Source organism: Lingula anatina, chromosome 2, assembly GCF_051362555.1.
Source record: "Lingula anatina isolate TDL-2025a chromosome 2, LinAna3.0, whole genome shotgun sequence".
Taxonomy (NCBI): domain Eukaryota; kingdom Metazoa; phylum Brachiopoda; class Lingulata; order Lingulida; family Lingulidae; genus Lingula; species Lingula anatina.
Genome location: NC_141768.1, coordinates 13,777,911 through 13,797,689, shown reverse-complemented (window position 1 = coordinate 13,797,689; position 19,779 = coordinate 13,777,911). Strand labels below are relative to the sequence as shown.

Genomic DNA, 19,779 nt, shown 5'->3' with positions numbered 1-19,779 from the left:
TTCTCATTTGATTGTACAAAAAGACTTTTTTTTTCAGAAGTGACAGTGATTGTCTACACCCCAGACTACATTTTTTTTTTGTTTGTAGGAAAGAGTGAACTGATTTACTTTTAAGGGAAGTTTTTTTTTTAATTTTATTTTTAAAAAACCCATTTAAAAAAGAGTCCTATAACAACAAAAAGGTTTACAACCTGCTGTAACCAGAACATACATTATACATAACAAGTGATGAGACTAAGATAATTAATTCATCTTTTCTGTTATTTCCAACTCGTGAAATTAACAGAAAACTGGTATGATATGGTAGTTATCATGATCTTGATTTTCAGATGAATATAGAGGAAATTTCTTCCCTGTGTAATTTCCATAGTTTAGCTCAACTTTCATTTCCTAGTGGATGCAACCTCACAGGATGCTGGAATCCTATAAATAGTCAGTCCAGCATTTCACTGATAATAAACAAGTACATATACTGTGAATTTTTAGAAACAAGTAGATAAACTGTGAATTTTTACAATGGATTTATACTAAAATAATTAAAATCTAAGTAAATGTGAAAGCCTTTAATTCCCTTTCGAGTATAAATGCATAAAATGTTTTAGATGGTACTTTTCATAAAGTTCTTTCTCTAAGCATGTAACAGTTCAAAGTAAGTGTTTAAAGAAACTATTTTTCGCTTAAACTAGGAGGTCACTTAAACTCGTAGGATTAAACTAGTGTCTAAAATACAGTCACAGGTAAGGAGCCACAGGTTAACAACCACTGAAGGCTGTCTTGTTAATTTTAACCAATGACGACCTTTGTTTACTAAAGTACCCGTTCCAGTAAGTACTTCCTGTCTGCCACATTGATTGAACTCTTTGGCGAATTTGGAAAATGGGCAATGCAGATACCAAATTAAACTTCAGGAAGGCTGTAATTCAGTTAACAACCAAGACTCAGGTGAGATAAAACGATTCATGAGTTTTAAATGTCCAGGAAATTCTGTTCACATATGTACAAGAGGGTCAAATATTCTTTGAACATTCGTTTATCGAACGCTAAAAATCAGCACACGAAGTTCCGCAGTTTATGATAAATTATGCTAAAATATCATAAGTATTTAAGTGATAAAGAAATATGCTAGTACCAGCAATAGGTTTGATTAGCGATTATTGATTGAGTCACGGTCAACACGTTCTGTTCACACTGACATTTGCCCAGCTATCCCTGCTGGTCAAATAAAGCTGATAGATACTATTGTGACATAGTAACGTCAGTTATTTTCAGATGATGGTGTGGTTTTCAGTTAATGTTACATTTTGAAGTTGAATCAATTTTATTGAATAGTAGTTGTAGCAAATCTGGTCTAGGCATAATTCTCATACTAGTGCTTTTTTGTTGTTATAAAGGCCATACCACATATACAGTTAAAAGTCATATATGTCAGTCATATATGTGTGGTCCAGTCCCTTCCAAGAGTGTGTTGGACCCAGATTGGCTGCACAAGTGGAAGCATAGCATATCACTACAGTGATTACAGGCATTTCACACATTTGTTTGGAAAGATTGAATTATAATGTGTTTTTGAGAACTTTTATGATGTATCTGTGAAAATTAATGTACATTTTAAAGATCTGAGGTTTAATAGTTTAAGCTAAAACTTGTTTGACTGCTTTTTACTTTAAGAAAAGATTTATTTACATAATTTACTTTGTTTCTGTGGCAAGTGTGTTGTCTCAAGATTTAAAATTATTTTTGTTTGCATTTGATTTGGATATTTTATATTTTGGAAGTTAAAGGGATAAGAACACTTCATATGAAATCCATATTTCCCAATAAATACATTGTAAACAACTCATAGAAATATAATTCATTCTATTTCACCACCATTAACGCAATTATTTTGGAATCTGTGCTTGGCCTCAGACCACGTGACAGGTGGCTACCCTCTGTAATAATCTCTTAGGAAACCAAACTTTTTAGAAAAAAAACAGGGACTAACTTTGGGTGTCAGAACAGATTCTCTAACCACTGGTGGGTATGGAAAAATTACCCCAAGAAAATCCGTTTTTTTTTTTTTTTTTTTTTTTTTTTTGCCAAAATGAACGGTTGTTATTTTCAAGTGTATGCCATAAAATGTTAATATTATTTTGCCATTTATATTGTAGCCAGTAGAGGCCAATGATGAAGCCTTTTGGAGCCAGTTCTGGTCTGATAGTGTAACTTGTATCCAAGATGTCTTCACTCTGATACCAGCATTAGAAATAAGAGCTTTAAGGGAAGAAAATCCATCAAATTTAGCCACATTGTGTTACAAGGCTGTAGAGAAGATAGTACAAGCTACGGAAACCTCATGCCGCTCTTATAAAGATCAACAGATAGGTATGCTTTGAGTACTTGTATAGATGTTTTGCAATTGTGCACTATTTCTTGTTCTTCTCTTAATGCCAGTGATTTGACCTAATATCACTTTGCTGCCTTTGTTGTCAAAGGTCACTGCCATCAGTGATCAGTAGGCATGCTCTTCAGAATTCTACAAATTATTATTTTTTTTTACTGCAGGGCATATTTGCATATTTTTGTGGTAAGATAAGTAAAGTATTGTATTCTTTTCTTTTAATTGCAGTTACCTTGAGTTATGGCCACCAAATTAAAATCCACATATAGTTTCTTATTTGTTGTTTTTACTTTTACTAACTAGGTGCATAAATGCCTCCTTTTTTGGGGGGGAGGGGGGGGTTGGGGGGGGTGGAGCATTTTTTTAAAATTTGACGACAGGTAAAGAAGGACAGAAGTGAGCAAAATGAAATTGTTATATGACTTCCTATCTGCTCTTACTAAAAAGAGGTTCATTCAGTTTTATGATAAATCAATTCATGAAAACCATTTTATTTAATTTTTGTCTTTTCTTTACCATATTTTCCAACCTTGATCCAGACATTGACCTAATGCGTACCCTCTAATATCAAGGGCTTCTTAAATAGTAGGTATGAGCCCCTGTGGGAAAAAATTCAATCTGGTATAATAAAACTACCCACCCCTACCCGCCCCTTAAATGGTGGCTCAGCAGCAGAAAAGAATACCTAACTGCAGGGTGGAATGTTATTATTCAGGTGGGCATCTAGACAGTGGGCATGCTTGACATATTATGTAATACAGGCAGGATGTGCATTACTCAGCACCTAGTGTGAAATCACCCCCACTGACAATTACATAGTACAGTGTTCCTGTTGATTACCTGGAATAGCACAGGGTGCAATGCAATTTTTTTTGTAACAGACTACTAGTGCACCCTGTGGTCAGAGAGGATATTTGTGGGAGACTAGTAAACAGCCAAAGAAGAAAATACAAACATTACTATTATAACAGTGTGGACTGTGACTGACAGAAACATAAGTTTTTCACATATTTTCTCATATTTTCCTATAAATATGTCATAGGCATTTGAACATGGTTGTTATCACATTGTGCTGTTTACATTTTCTCTGCTGAGTTTCTCTGTAAGAAATGTTTCTGAAAATGACTTGGAGATTTATTCTCAGAAAGATGTCCTCGAAACGGTGTGGATATAAATTAATATTGTTTACCCGTTTCTGAATTAATTCTTGGATATTTACGCAAAGTGATAAGAAGGAGATCAATACATTAGCTTCAACACCTCATTTAAGGAAGAATTAGTTTACTTATTTGAACATGACGTCAGTTAATCATGCAATCTCAATTATCACTTCTTTTATGTAAGTGAAGTTGGAGCCAACATATTAACCCTGTTTTAAGGAAAATCCAGGGGTCTCCTATGTGATGAGTTTTGGCTTAGCTAGCTTATTTCAATAACAAATGTTGCTTTGATATGCAATTATCTTGTTTTTACCCTGGCTGTGTTTTACACCCCATTTCCATAGATTAGATCGACCTACTTTAGATCGACCTAACTCCCTGGGGGTTCACGCTAAATAGCTGTCAGCCGGGCGGACACGAAAGTTAATTACCCCCTTACAGCTTGTAGTAGGCGGGACGGACATTTAAGTCAGATTATCTGAAAGTAATCTAGTGAGACTCCCCGCGGGGATAGATCGATCTAAAATCTATGGGAATAGAGAATTACATGTTCCATATTAAATTAGAAGTTCGAAACTGGTCATGATAAGCCAGTGTGATAATGACATGATTATGAAGTTATAAAAGGAAATTTTTCTTAAATCATTGTGTATGAGTCTGTGCTTTCGTTCAGAGAAATTCAGGTATACTTGTACCATTAATTACTTTATGCTGAATAATTTACACCAGAAGAGGTGTTTGGTGGGGACTGCAGTCTATGCATATCGCATTTTATGGACAGTTCTGTTGCCAAATGTAATTGAATTTTCTGTTAGAAACTTGAAATAATTTGCAATGCAGATACTGCTCAGAACATTCTGTTGTCGGCTTCTCAGTATCTTACTCTTGTTCTTGTTTCATATAATTTAAGTCCTGAATTGTGTACGTCTGCTCTCCCGAATACTGCCGTACATATTTGAGGATCCAGACTGGCGAGGGTTCTTCTGGTCTACACTGCCAGGTCAGACAGAAGATGCAGCAGAGGTGAGGCCTTGGTTAAGTGTCTGTGCAGCAATTTTTTTTGCTCAGCCAAATCACAATTTTTTCATTACTTTTTCCTGCATATGCTAAAAATTTGACTAAAACAAATCAAGTCAACCCAATTTTGTTAAGCCAATTTAAATCAGTTTTAGCATTTGGCTAAATTGGTGAGTGTTAGTGCTACCCCAGCTATTTTTCTAAAATATATTATCAAATACTTCAGTAATGTATTTAAAGGGAAATGAATTGGTGAAATAATTTTAATCATAGTCCCATTTATCAATTAATTCAAAGAATAAGTTTTTTGGGGGGAGGGGGGTTGGTGATAAAAAATCTAGCCTGTAGCAGTCTGTGCCATAAACTAATATTGCAGAAACATTTCAACCGTTTCTCTTGGCTGTGATGCATCATTAGTGGGGCCAGTAGTCTTCACATGATTATATAAGACTGCATTCACACAGATTTAGATCCCTGGGGGTTCATGCTAAATTGCTGTCAACCGAGCGCGCATGGAAGTTAATTACCCCCTTACAGCTTTTAGTAGGCAGAACAGACATTTAAGACTCCGTTCACATGCAAAATCTATTTTCTAAAAATCTGTTTTCTATTCGCGGTATCTTGTGATCACTCCGAGCGCAGCTGAGAATTAATTACAGCTTTGGAAGTAACTGGCTCGCGCTACCAGTAATTACGCCGCGGGGTATTCAGGGCACAGACTGTGATCACAAGATACCGCGAATAGAAAATAGATTTTTAGAAAATAAATTTGGATGTGAACGGTCCCTAAGCCGGCTAAGCTGACAGTAATTTAGTGAGACTTTCAATTTGAAATAGCTTAAAAGTTATGTGTCATAATTATAGATATTGCATTTCTATCTGCAGCAAGATGTTAATCTTATAATTTGTCAATTTTACAGGCAGAAGGCAGTCTGCCATTAGCACAGTCACTTATCAATGCTTTGTGTGTAAGTATACTTTCCAGTGAGACTCAGTGCAAAGTAACTTTTACTGATAGCATATTATGATATGAACATTATATAAATTGTGGTAATTATATGTGGTAGTTAATGCTATTTATCTTCATAACTAATGTGGTGTGCAGTTTTGTTTTAATAGCAGTGGTCAAACAGGTCTTGTCATCAGTAGTGAAAAGAGTGTGTTAAGATGATCTTTGTATCTTTCAGGATCTGCTGTTTTGCCCAGAGTTCACAGTCACTTCTAGTAAGAAATCTGGACCTGTAAGTTGAATATTTGTCATCATCTTTTTTCACTGAAATGCTTAAAAGACTGCTTACTTCAGTTGGTTTTAAAAATTTTAACATCTTGACGGCATTGATATGTGGTTTTACAAATGATGATATTTCCAAATTCAGAAGACCTACATCAATTTACATCTTATTGACAGGATAACCCTGAAGATCTACAGTCCATAGACAGCTGTGAGTATATCTGGGAGGCTGGTGTAGGATTTGCCCACTCCCCAGCACACAATGCTCAGCATGACTACCACAGGACAGAGATTCTCAAATTGTTGCTGACATGTTTCTCTGAGAGCATGTACTTGCCTCCAGTGGCTGAGGCCCATGCTCAGCCCAACCAGTGGATTGCTTATTTCACTTCTACAGAAAATAGGTGAGAAACAGAATATTGGTAAAGGGCATAATAAAGGGAATTGATTGATCTCTAGATATTTACACATAGGGAGCTCATACAGTCAAAGTTGATTTAAGAAAATATTTCAAACACCTTAAAGTGATTTGCACATGGATTTTTGTGTTGAATTTATCAGAGATTGATTTTTTGTCTTTTTTGATGACAACACAAGCTTTTTAGGTGACTACATTGCTTTCCTGTGGAATATCAGTACTGCAAAATGTTCCAAAAATATATTAAAGATTATCAGATAGTTTTGATTCACCTATCATGAAATCATAAGATATTCTTACAAAATATTATTTCCAGACATGCCCTGCCATTGTTTACATCTCTCCTCAACATCACTGCATCCTATGACCCCGTGGGCTATGGTGTTCCATACAATCACTTGATGTTCACAGACTCCAGAGAACCCCTGGTAGAGGTCTCCCTGCAGGTGCTCTGTGTCACTTTGGAGCATGAATTGAACAGGGAGCTTGCTCCAGCAGATGGAACTATAGTCACTGCCGGCACTCCTATGGACCCTGATGTTAACTGTGATGTAAGTAAATAAAATGGCTGTTTCATTCCTGAAGTTGGTATCAGTTTGAATTATTAAAATATTAAAACACTTCTACCTCATGTTTGATAATGGGAGTTTGCTGGCTAATTAGTGATGGAAAAACGTGAAAGTTGTCCATTTTCTAACCTAATGCTTGAAATGTTGTGATATGTTAGAGAGAAATTTAAGCCAGGGTGTTAATATATGTATAAAGGTATACAGTATTTCTTATTGTTATCAAGACGTATTGTCATCATGTTTTTATGTACAGACACAGATGTGTCTGTACATATTGCCATCACCTGTGTCTGTCGTCGCCGTCGCCGTCGTTGCCGTCGCCGGCGCTGTGCACTTTCCTTGTAAACACGATAAGTGGAAGGCAGTTTTACTTTTTGGCTTTATATTTACAGAGCTGATGAATATTCATAAAACGCAGGTCAAGTTCGAAAATCAGCATGATCGGGCCATTATTGTAGAAATTATGCTGTTTTTTTCACTTTTCAGCATGTTTGCAACACTGTAAACACATTTCAAGGAAAACCGATAGGCCTGTTGTCATGAAACTCACAGGAGTAATCGATCTTACTAAAACGCAGGTCAAGTTCGAAAATCGGCATGATCGGGCCACTATTTTAGTAGTTATGCTTTTTTTTTCACTTTTCAGCATATATGCAACACTGTAAACACAATATAAGAAAAACAGACAGGCCAATTGTCATTAAACTCACAGGAGTGATCAATCCTGCTAAAACGCAGGTTGAGTTAAAAAATCAGCATAATCGGGCCATTATTTTAGAAGTTATGCTGTTTTTTCACATTTCCTCAGATTCAATTCTTAGGCATGTTAACAGTTTCATTATTTAATTAATAAGATACGTGAAAGTGTTTGTTTGACATTTCCTGCATCTTAACAACATTGTTAGTTGATGTTGTTAAAATGATGGTAAACTTGTTATCGTGTATTGTGTAATAAAGTTTCAAAAATGGAAATAAACTCATATCATTGCAGTTTGTCAGATTCAATCATTCACTATGTTCAGAATCTCAGAATGGAAGAAATTGGACATTTAACACTGCTCTATTGATATTTTTCCCATCTCATCAATTTTCTTAGTTGATCATATAAAAATGGCAGTACACTGTTGATTTTGTTTTATGTTAAAAATTGTTAAAAATGGGAAAAAAACATTTCAGAACAGTGCGGTCTTGCTTACATTTTGGCATTTTCAAGTTGTGACTTTGAAGTTCCATGGGCCTGAAGACCTTTGCTAGTCACATTTTCTGAATATCCATGATACTAATATTTTATTTTTAAAAATTGATGGTCATTATGCTGTTAAACATTATGTAATATTGCATCAAAATTTGAAAAAAAACTATTTTGGGCACTGCTCCCATGATGACCATTTAAGAAAAACCATGTGACTTACTGTTCTCAAATAGTACAGTAAATATGTACAGATGTGTCTGTACATATTGCCATCACCTACGTCTGTCATCGCAGTTGCTGTCGCCGGCGCTGTGCACTTTCATTGTATGTGGGATAAGTGGAAGGCAGTTTTACTTTTTGGCTGTTTGGTAATTCTTACTGCCAGTTAACAGTTTTTTTGTGAAAATTTAATTTTTCACATATTGGCATTTTCAAGGTGTGATTTTGAAGTTCCACGGGCTTGAAGACCCATGCTAGTCACATTTTCTGAAAATCCATGATACATATGTTTTATTATTAAAAATTGACGGTCATTATGCTGTTAACCATTATGTAATATTGCATCAGAATAGAAGAAAACACAATTTTGGGTGCTGCTGCCATGATGACCATTATGGGAAAACCGTGTTACTTATAATTGCCATACTTTCAAAAAAGAAAAACAGGACTAAAATGCAGCCTGAGTTGGAAAAGCAGTCTAATTGGCTTCTTTTTCTGGAAGTTATACATTTTCAAAGTGTGAACTTGAACTCCCATGGGCCTGAAGCCTTATGCTTGTTACACATTTTACTTACATTGGTATTACCTGTTGAGCATAATTAAAATTTGATGTTGAATTTGCAGTTTAACATAATGTACTTTTGCATCAGAATTGACAGTAGCCTATTTTGTGCATATTTATTTCCTGTTTTTTGTCTGTACATATGACAGCTTTGCTGCCTTGTTTTTTCTTCTAAATTCAGTCTGGTGGCTCTGACAACCTGTTTGTCAATTATATGTCCAGAGTACACAGGGAAGAGGTAAATATTTTTTCTCTTCTGGTTTCAACCATATGCCATTTAATCAACCAACCAAAAAAATGCAGCTAAAAAATAGTAAATATTTTTTTGTATTCTTCGTTGATACGTAAAGTAGTATGTTGATTTTAAGATTTTATTTATGCTAACAAGTTTAACTTTGATATAACCGTTATTGTAGGATTTCCTGTTCATACTGAAAGGCATCACAAGGCTGCTGAACAATCCCCTAATGCAGACCTACCTCCCTGGGTCCTGTAAAAGGGTACAGTTCCATCAAGAACTGCTGGTGCTGTTTTGGAAAATGTGTGACATTAATAAGGTATACATAGACAAATAAGATAATAAACAGCAATATTAATATGTTATCAATTTTGGTATATTCACAGGTCAATGGGTGTTGGTAGACCTGTGAACAATTTCCACTCTGGTATAAGTAATTGGCAGAATGACCTAGGTATAACTGTCTACCAACACCCAATGATTTGTGACTATTCAGACTGACGATGCTCTAGAGACAAAAGCAAGCGTTGCTGTCTGGCATAGCCTCGAGTTCCAAAGTAAATGATCAACATCACTATAAACCATTCCTAATATTTATATGGTACATTTCATGATTTTTTTTTACTTAACCTACATAATGATAAGACTGATAATATATACATGAGATGTAAGATATTTCTTACTTTGAACTTCTGTGGTTTTGTCTCTGATATGACTATGTAAGTGCACTAAATATTTTTCCAAAAATATTTCAGAAATTCATGTTTTACGTACTGAAAAGCAGTGATGTTCTGGATGTCCTGGTTCCTATACTGTATTATCTCAATGATGCCAGGGCAGATCAGTGTAAGGCTTATACTTAGTTTGTTTTCTGAAATATAATATTGTATTTGTTCTTTTATGGTATGGATATTTCAATGTTTTATGTGAAATATTTAAGTACATTTTGGAGTAAACTGTTGCCTGTTGCTGTTTATGAATTATTGAATTAGAAGTAGATCATGTGTTGTTTGCATCTGATTGCATACACTATGTCATATAATCATTGTAAACTGTTAAGTGATGAGTTAAATTTATGGTATGGAATTTTGTTGAATAAATTTTTGACATTGGTAAACATTTCTAATGTTTGAAATGTGATGGTCTGTTGACCATATTGTCTTCTCATTTCAGCCCGAGTTGGGTTGATGCACATTGGTGTATTCATTCTGCTTCTGTTGAGTGGGGAGAGAAACTTTGGTGTGAGGCTTAACAAACCCTACACAGTGCGTGTACCCATGGATATCCCCGTGTTCACTGGAGCACACGCAGACTTACTTATTATTGTGAGTATAGCAACAAAATTCAAGAACAGTGTCTTATGTCCCATGGCAAAATGAGATAGGTTATAATTTTAATGGTGAATTTGAAGTAATGGTGAAGTTCAAAAACTATCACTTACTCTGCTCATTGATTGCAAGTGAACAGTGGTTATCACTTATGAAAATACAATTAGTTTTAAAAAAAGTGTTCTTAACATTTTATTACATTTACTTTATTCAGAAGAGAAGTTATTTACAGAATAATTGCATATGATAAAAAACAGGATAGGAACTGAAAATGATATACTTTATATTATATTATATTATATTATATTATATTATATTATATTATATTATATTATATTATATTATATTATATTATATTATATTATATTATATTATATTATATTATATTATATTATATTATATTATATTATATTATATTATATTATATTATATTATATTATATTATATTATATTATATTACAGGTTTTTCACAAAATCATTACAAGTGGACACCAGAGACTTCAGCCCCTGTTTGACTGTCTTATGACTATTATTGTCAATGGTAAACAGACTAATTTCCAATTTAATTACTTATTCAGCAAATTGCAAACATTTAATGATATAAATATAGCTCCCAATGCTTTGATAGTAGAAATTTACTGAAATATTATAGTTATATGGCAACCATACAAAGTCAATTTCCAAAGAGATCATGTTTTAAAAATGTCTGTTTTATATATGTTTAATTTTACTCTGTTTTTAGTGTCACCATACTTGAAGACCTTATCAATGGTGGCTAGCACAAAACTTTTGCATTTACTTGAGGTATGGTCTGTTAAAAAATTGCATTTCCTGTTTAATATTTACCTGTCTAATGGTATACGCATTCATCTAAACCATTTATTTCTATAACTTTCATGGATTAATAAATAGATTAACGGCATCGTGAGTTTGAATGTTAAAACTAGTTGTTTGGATGTTTTAGTCTGCCATTAGTTCCACTCATTTGTTTGTCAAATTTTCAGGCATTCAGCACTCCATGGTTCTTATATGCTAGCCCCACCAATCACCACTTGGTGTTCTTTTTGTTGGAAGTTTTCAATAATATAATTCAGTATCAGTTCGATGGTGAGTCATGATTAAGTGTAAAATAATGATTTGGTATCATGATCATTTCATATTGAATGCTATTTAGGATTATATGTTCCTAGTCTTTGAAGATTGATAACAACTGAATTTTATACTGAAATAAGTAGGGGTGAAGTTGAAAGTGTCAGGTTCCATTCTCAATGCTTTAGAGTGATTAGTTTGAGAAGATTTACTGTTTTTCATTTTTTCAAAGCTCTGAAGGATGATAAGCATGATGTCTTTCCAGGAAATTCCAGCCTAGTTTACACTATAATAAGAAAGAGGAATGTATTCCACCAACTGGCAAACCTCCCCACAGATCACTCTGCCATTGCTAAAGCTCTTAGCAAACGGGGCAAGAAGTTCTCCCCGCAATCTACCCCAGACACTCCACCCGAGCCTCAGACAATGGAAGGTGCTTTACCAGCAACAGAAGCCGAGCCTGGAACCCTGAAGGCTACCTTAGCAGCATATCCAGGTATTCTGTTGAATTTTGTAAAATTTCAAACCAGATATACTGTTTAATCAAAATGGTGTTTTACAATCTAATTCGAAGATAGGTCCCCCCCCCCCCCCTCCTTAAAATGTTATTTTGCCAGTAAGTGACAAACTATGAACATGAAGTTTTACGCTTTTGTAATAAAGGCAGACATTTAAGAAGTCAAAACCATTTTTAAAAAAGCCCTGCTCAATGCACATTAAAAAGCAAAAACAAACAAAGCAAAATGAACATGTTGCAGCCCATGAAATAACAGACTTTTGTGTCCACAGGGGTAGATAATATGACTGAGAGAAGGCCTCCACAGACGCCAGGTTCATCACCCACTCATGAAGCTGCTGCGGAAAAGCCAACACTCAAGGAACTGGCAGGTAATAAGTGTGTTTAAGTGGTGTTATGTATGTTCTTTTAATTTCTTTTGGCACTGCTGGAGTCTGTCATATTTTGTATGAAAGTAAAATTACTTTGAGAATCAAATGAGAATGTAAATGAGAACTACGTCAAATTGATATGGTTAGTTTGATTTAAAAAAAAAAGATTAAAGATTTGATGCACATTTCCCCTTACAAGTTTTCTCTCAGTCAAAAACTTATTGCTCTTCATCAAAACCTCTCTGAATTTTTTTATCATAATATACATATCTGATGAAAATATGTTACTGTTAGTATTTTATTTTATTTTATTTATTTACTTGTTCAATTTTTGCATGCGATTCAGGAAGTGGAGATGTAAACAACGACAAGCCTAAGGCTGATTCTGTGGCAGAAGTTCATGAAGAGCAGAAAGGGAAGTCTGAGAAGGTGAAAAATTTGGTAGGTTGGGTTTGGGTTGATAAGATAAGGGTGTTTATTTTTCTTTTTATGTACAGACACAGATGTGTCTGTACATATTGCCATCACCTGCGTCTGTCGTCGCCGTCGTCGCCGTCGCCGATGCCGATGCCGGCGCCGTGCACTTTCCTTGTTAACACGATAAGTGGAGGGCAGTTTTACTTTTTGGCTTTATATTTACAGAGCTGATGAATATTCATAAAACGCAGGTCAAGTTCGAAAATCAGCATGATCTGGCCATTATTGTAGAAGTTATGCTGTTTTTTCACTTTTCAGCATATATGCAACCCTGTTAACACATTTTAAGGAAAACCGATAGGCCTGTTGTCATGAAACTCACAGGAGTAATCAATCTTACTAAAACGCAGGCCAAGTTCGAAAATCGGCATGATCGGGCCACTATTTTAGTAGTTATGCTGTTTTTTCACTTTTTAGCATATATGCAACACTGTAAACACAATATAAGAAAAAACAGATAGACCAATTGTCATTAAACTCACAGGAGTGGTCAATCTTACTAAAATGCAGGTTGAGTTTGAAAATTAGTATAATCGGGCCATTGTTTTAGAAGTCGTGCTGTTTTTTCACATTTCCTCAAATTCAATTCTTAGGCATGTTAACAGTCTTATTATTTAATTAATAAGACACATAGAAGTGTTTGTTTGACATTTCCTGCATCTTTACAACATTGTTAGTTGATTATGTAGAAATGATGGTAAACTTGTTATCGTGTATTGTGTAATAAAGTGTCAAAAATGGAAATAAACTCATATCAGTCAGATTCAATCATTTACTATGTTCAGAATGTCAGAATGGAGGAAATTGGACATTTGACACAGTTCTATTGATATTTGTCCCATCTCATCAATTTTCTTAGTTGATCATATAAAAATGGCAGTAAACTGTTTATTTCATCTTATATTAAAAAAGTGTTAAAAATGGAAATAAACCCATTTCAGCACAGTGCTGTCTAGTTTACATTTTGGCATATTCAAGGTGTCACTTTGAAGTTCCATGGGCATGAAGACCTTTGCTAGTCACATTTTCTGAATATACATGATATTATTAAAAATTGATGATCATTATGCTGTTAAACATAATGTAATATTGCATCAAAATTTGAAAATAAACCTATTTTGGGCACTGCTCCCATGATGACCATTTAAGGAAAACCATGTCATTTACTGTTCTCAAACTTACAGAAAGAAACATGGGACTTAAATACAGCTTCAGTAGGCAATGCAATCTGTTTGGTAATTCTTTCTGTCGGTTAAACAGATTTTTTGTGAAAGTTTAATTTTTCACATATTGGCATTTTCAAGGTGTGACTTTGAAGTTCCACAGGCTTGAAGACCCATGCTAGTCACATTTTCTGAAAATCCATGATACCTTTATTTTATTATTAAAAATTGATTGTCATTATGCTGTTAACCATTATGTAATATTGCATCAGAATAGAAGAACTCACAATTTTGGGTGCTGCTGCCATGAAAACCATTATGGGAAAACCATCTTACTTATGATTGCCAAACTTTCAAAAAAGAAATACAGGACTAAAATGCAGCCTGAGAAAAGCAGTCAAATTGACTTCTTTTTCTGGAAGTTATACATTTTCAGAGTGTGAACTTGAACTCCTATGGGGCTGAAGCCTTATGCTTGTTACACATTTTACTTACATTGGAATTACCTGTTGAGCATAATTAAAATTTGATGTTGAATTTGCAGTTTAACATAGTGTACTTTTGCATCAGAATTGACTGTACCCTATTTTGTTTTTTTCCTTCTTTTTTGTCTGTACATTTGACAGCTTTGCTGCCTTGTTGTAATTTTATATTTAGAGTTAAATTTACATTAGATTTATATTTAAATATATTTAGATTTATATTTTAATTAAATATGAGGAAGATATCGATAATCTTCAATGCTTTTTGTTTTTTTTTTCCATAATTGAATTAGAATTGTATTTCTCAGCATTCACCTCCTGGCAGCCCTACCTCTTCTATTGCCTCTGGGGCCTCTGACAAGGCAGTAGCCAGGATGCAGAGGTCCAGCTCTGTTGGTAGCTCTGGCGGGTCCTGGGTGCCTTCTCCAGAATGGGTAGGTGGATAATGTAGATTTAACAACCGTGGTATATCATATATATATATATATATCTGCTGCAGAAGTGAAATATGAAGAAATGTTAAGATGTGAGGATGTTTATGCGTTGTGGGTTTTTACTATCAGTGTAACACTTGTTCATTATTTTATTTCCAGCTGAGCTTTCAGTTTAGTATTATTGTGCGAAATTTTCTGGGATTACTGAAATAACAGTATGTCACCTATTTGATAGACAGACAGAGCTAAATCAACGTGGCTCTTATGTAATTTTGAGAAAAATTGAACATTTGGGTAAAATGGTGTCTTTAAATGTTGATTAAATACACCAGAGCCAAAAAAATCCAAAATAAAAAAGGACCTTTTTAAATTTCTGGTGGCACAGAAAGAAAGCAGAAAATGTCAGTTCAAATGTATTATCACATGAAATGTGAAACAAAACATTAGTATTTCTTTAAGTTATGCTATTCAAAACTATACAGTGGCATTTGGTCAGGTATTGTGCAAAAATTTGACATGCCAACTCACTTGAATGCATAATTTAATAGGTGGACCACATGGGATTATTTGCATGTCTTTTTCTAGTCTTTTCATAGTTCTGTTATTCCATTTATACTTTCAGGTGCACACATGGAAGCAAAAGCTTCCATTGCAGACCATCATGAGACTTCTTCAAGTGTTAGTGCCACAAGTAGAAAAGATATGTATTGACAAGTAAGTAGCTGTTAACAAAAAAAAAAAAAAAAAAAGAAAAAAAAAAAAAAAAAGAAAAATAAGACACACTGAGGCTGTATGTGTAGGTTTTTAAATAGATTGTCACTATTTTTGCAGAAATGTTTAACCAAATAGAGAAAAGCTAACTGTGTAAAGGTTAGTCATCAATCAGTTTAACAAATATTAGTTATATTTGCCATTCTTTTCTGTCAGAAATGTAAGACTTAGGCCCCCAAACATTAAGCTATTGTAATATGCTGTATTGAGTTGTTTATATATTTTTGTTATAGGGGTCTAACTGATGAGAGTGAAATCCTCAAGTTTCTCCAGCATGGTACCCTGGTGGGTCTGCTGCCTGTGCCCCATCCTATACTGATCAGGAAGTACCAGCCAAACAGTGGTACTACCATGTGGTTCCGTACTTATATGTGGGGAGTCATATACCTCAGGTATGTACATGTAGCACACTCACTGAAATTCAGAGTTGTGATTCCTTAGTGTGTCAATGGAAAAACGTTGAATGATTTTGATAGTAGTACATTCATTTGCAAGTCATTATCTCAGGAATTTGTTAAATATTAAGATTTTCCAAAGAAAAAATCATAATCTGACTGAGCCTTACTTGGACTGTTTGTTATACACACTGTACACAGCTATTGGTAAAAAAAAAAAAAGATTAATGTTACCTTGTATATAAGTGCCTCAAAGTTGGCCACATTAAAAAGTAAAAAAATTGAGTGCACTGGAAATGGAGAATAAGGTTGGTCAGTGGTCTTTGTTTATGAACTTTTTTTTCCTTTTCAGAAATGTGGATCCTCCTATTTGGTATGACACAGATGTGAAGCTATTTGAAATACAGAGGGTTTAGTAAATTCACACATAGGTTGAGAAAAAGTGGCGGTAACAACAATGAAAAAGGTGTTCAAAAATTCTTCAAGATGGGGATTTTTTTCTCTTCTTTCTTTGTGGGTAAAATTTTAGGGTGAAGCAGCACTTGACATTTGTTATTTTTCTTATGTTATAAAAATGAAATATAAGTAAACAGAGATAAGGCCACAGAGATCTAATATTGTCATCATCTTGTGTTCAATAATCAATCATATGTATTAGTAAAAAGGCCGTTAAAAATATATATAGGAGATTTTATTTGTACATGTTGCTATATGGAGAATGCACTATTTTAGAGAATGGGTTAAATTGTTTGGAGCCCTTTATGGTAGGATCATTTTTGTTGTTTCTCAACGTGCTTTAAATGAGCACAAGCACACTTGGAGATCTTGGATGTAATTTTATTGAATCTAGGTCGATGTTTGCATGGATTGTTCACACTACAATCCTCAATATTTGTAAGTGCTTATAACAGGCACATATGTGACAGCACAGTAAAATAGTTCTTATGCTTTACTTGGTGCCATTGTGAAGACATTCCATATCTCTGTAGGTAGTTGATCCAAAAGTACTTTAGTAATGAGAAGTGTTTGAAACTGATGATTGTAATGCCTTTTCTGTTGATATAAGATTACATTCCTGTTAATTCAACCCATATAGTAGTGAACATAGCAAGGGCTATTTGTTAGTTACATTTTTCTTTTTGTTATTTTACGAGTGGTAAAAGTTAGTACCATAGGCTTTTAATGTGTTACAGGGTGCTCAGGATGTCTACAGCTGCTGAGAATATAGAAAGGACATTGAATCTCCAGATCGTTTCAAAATTTTGTACCTTTGATTATTTCAAAATATAAGTAAGGTGTCAGTTTGCATCAAAGGATATTCAGTGTTGAAATTTACTAACTTTAGCAGAGTACGTGTGAAATTTAATGTGTAAGATTACCTACTGAATCTATTAATTGAAGATTGAACAGTTTAAATTCTTAGCGTGTATAAAGTGCACATTTTATTACAGTCAAGATTTAATTTTTTTAAAGAAAAAGTTAAAAGGTGATTTAATGCACCATTATTTTCCTGTCAAGGATTTTTTGGAATATTAAGCATACAGATTACATTAGAGGCACATTTTTATGTACAGACACAGATGTGTCTGTACATATTGCCATCACCTGCGTCTGTCGTCGCCGTTCCTGTCGCCGTCGATGTCGTCGTCGCCGTCGCCGTGCACTTTCATCGTTAACACGATAAGTGGAAGACAGTTTTACTTTTTGGCTTTATATTTACAGAGCTGATAAATATTCATAAAACGCAGGTCAAGTTCGAAAATCAGCATGTTTGGGCCATTATTGTAGAAGTTATGCTGTTTTTTCACTTTTTAACATATATGCAACACTGTTAACACATTTCAAGGAAAACCGATAGGCCTGTTGTCATGAAACTCACAGGAGTAATCAATCTCACTAAAACGCAGGTCAAGTTCGAAAATCAGCATTATCGGGCCATTATTTTAGAAGTTATGCTGTTTTTTCACATTTCCTCAGATTCAATTCTTAGGCATGTTAACAGTCTCATTATTTAACTAATAAGATACGTAAAGGTGTTTGTTTCACATTTCCTGCATCTGTACAACATTGTTATTTGATTGTGTAAAAATGATGGTAAACTTGTTATCGTGTATTGTGTAATAGAGTTTCAAATATGGAAATAAACTCGTATCATTGCAGTCTGTCAGATTCAATCATTCACGATGTTCAGATGGAGGAAATTGGACATTTAACACTGTTGTATTGATACTTTCCCCATCTCATCAATTTTCTTAGTTAATCATATAAAAATGGCAGTAAACTGTTAATTTTGTTTCATGTTAAAAAATTGTTAAAAATGGAAAAAAAAAACATTTCAGAACAGTGCTGTCTTGTTTACTTTTTGGCATTTTCAAGATGTGACTTTGAAGTTCCATGGTCCTGAAGACCTTTGCTAGTCACATTTTCTGAATATCCATGATACCAATATTTTATTATTAAAAATTGATGGTCATTATGCTGTTAAACATTATGTAACGTTGCATCAAAATTTGAAGAAACCCCTATTTTGGACACTGCTCCCATGTCACTTTCAAACTTAGGGAAAGAAACATGGGACTTAAATTAAGCTTCAGTGGGCAATGCAGTCTATTTGGTAAATTTTTCTGGCAGTTAAACAGTTTTTTTGTGAAAATTTAATTTTTCACATATTGGCATTTTCAAGGTGCGACTTAGAACCTCCACGGGCTTGAAGACCCATGCTAGTCACATTTTCTGAAAATCCATGATACGTGTATTTTATTATTAAAAACTGATGGTCTTTATGCTGTTAAGCATTATGTAATATTGCATCAAAATAGAAGAAAACACAATTTTGGGTGCTGCTGCCATGATGACCATTATGGGTAAACCATGTTACTTATGACTGTCAAACTTTCAAAAAAGAAACACAGGACTAAATTGCAGCCAAGTTGGAAAAGCAGTCTAATTTGCTTCTTTTTATTGTAGTAATACATTTTAGTGAAATATTCATATTTATCGTGTTGCCATTCATTGTGGGACTCGGAGCTCTCATGGACATAAAGCCGAATGGTAACCAAATTTTCTACATGTCCATGCTATTTATAGTCAATAATCAAAAATTGGTGATAATTATTCTGTAATTTATTATGTAATGTTACATCAAAATTGACAAAAATGCACTGCTACAATAAACATTATGAAAAGAAACTGTGTTACTTATTATTATTTTTTTTAACTTACAAGTTTGATTTTTAGGATTGGCATGCAGTTCAAATTAGAAAGCCAGCTCAATTGGGTTATCATTTATAATTGAATTTATGCAATTTTGTGTAAAATTTTCATTTTTCTCATTCTGGCACTTTCAAAGTGTGAACTCTCATGGGCCTGAAGCCTTATGCTTGTTTCATATTTTATTTACATTGGTGTTACCTGTTGAGCATAATTAAATTTTGATGTTGAATTTGCAGTTAAGCATAATGTACTTTTGTATCAGAATTGACAGCAGCCTATTTTGTGCATTGTTATTTTCAGCTTTTTGTCTGTACATTTGACAGCTTTGCTGCCTTGTATTACAGTAAAGATATATATATATATATATATTTCTTCTTAAGAAAAAGTTTGATTTAATGTACATTTTTCCTGTCATGGAGTCTTTGGAATATTAAGCTTACAAATTAAATTAGACAGTGCCAAGATATGTTGGCAAAATGATTTTAAGTGCAATAAATGATAATTGACGTTGTGCATTGTATCAAATAAATTACTGGATGTTTTGTTGGCATTT

At 34.0% G+C, this 19,779-nt stretch overlaps 1 protein-coding gene across 2 annotated transcripts; it reads left to right on the top strand.

The window, feature by feature from the left end:
* Positions 1-761: 761 nt before the first annotated feature.
* LOC106155600 (protein HID1) lies at positions 762-19,768 on the top strand. Of its 2 annotated transcripts, none has more exons than XM_087003533.1 (21): positions 762-942; positions 2,151-2,364; positions 4,451-4,563; positions 5,478-5,525; positions 5,745-5,798; positions 5,966-6,192; positions 6,523-6,757; positions 8,930-8,986; positions 9,165-9,305; positions 9,742-9,832; positions 10,160-10,311; positions 10,777-10,855; positions 11,057-11,118; positions 11,319-11,421; positions 11,669-11,899; positions 12,193-12,291; positions 12,638-12,720; positions 14,722-14,847; positions 15,470-15,561; positions 15,852-16,010; positions 16,366-19,768. In XM_087003533.1, exons 1-21 carry the CDS (start codon positions 877-879, stop codon positions 16,427-16,429), a joined length of 2,496 nt encoding a protein of 831 aa, XP_086859659.1. In that variant the 5' UTR covers positions 762-876; the 3' UTR covers positions 16,430-19,768. The 2 variants fall into 2 exon arrangements, with proteins under 2 accessions (XP_086859659.1, XP_013385949.2); XM_013530495.2 differs by having other exon boundaries at positions 12,638-12,732.
* Positions 19,769-19,779: the final 11 nt, after the last annotated feature.

Coding starts and splice junctions, on each gene's coding strand:
- LOC106155600 (XM_013530495.2), top strand. CDS start 877: ATGGGCAATGCAGATACCAAATTAAACTTCAGGAAGGCTGTAATTCAG. Junction 5,799..5,965: donor CTAGTAAGAAATCTGGACCT/GTAAGTTGAATA, acceptor TCTTATTGACAG/GATAACCCTGAAGATCTACA. Junction 14,848..15,469: donor GGGTGCCTTCTCCAGAATGG/GTAGGTGGATAA, acceptor TTATACTTTCAG/GTGCACACATGGAAGCAAAA.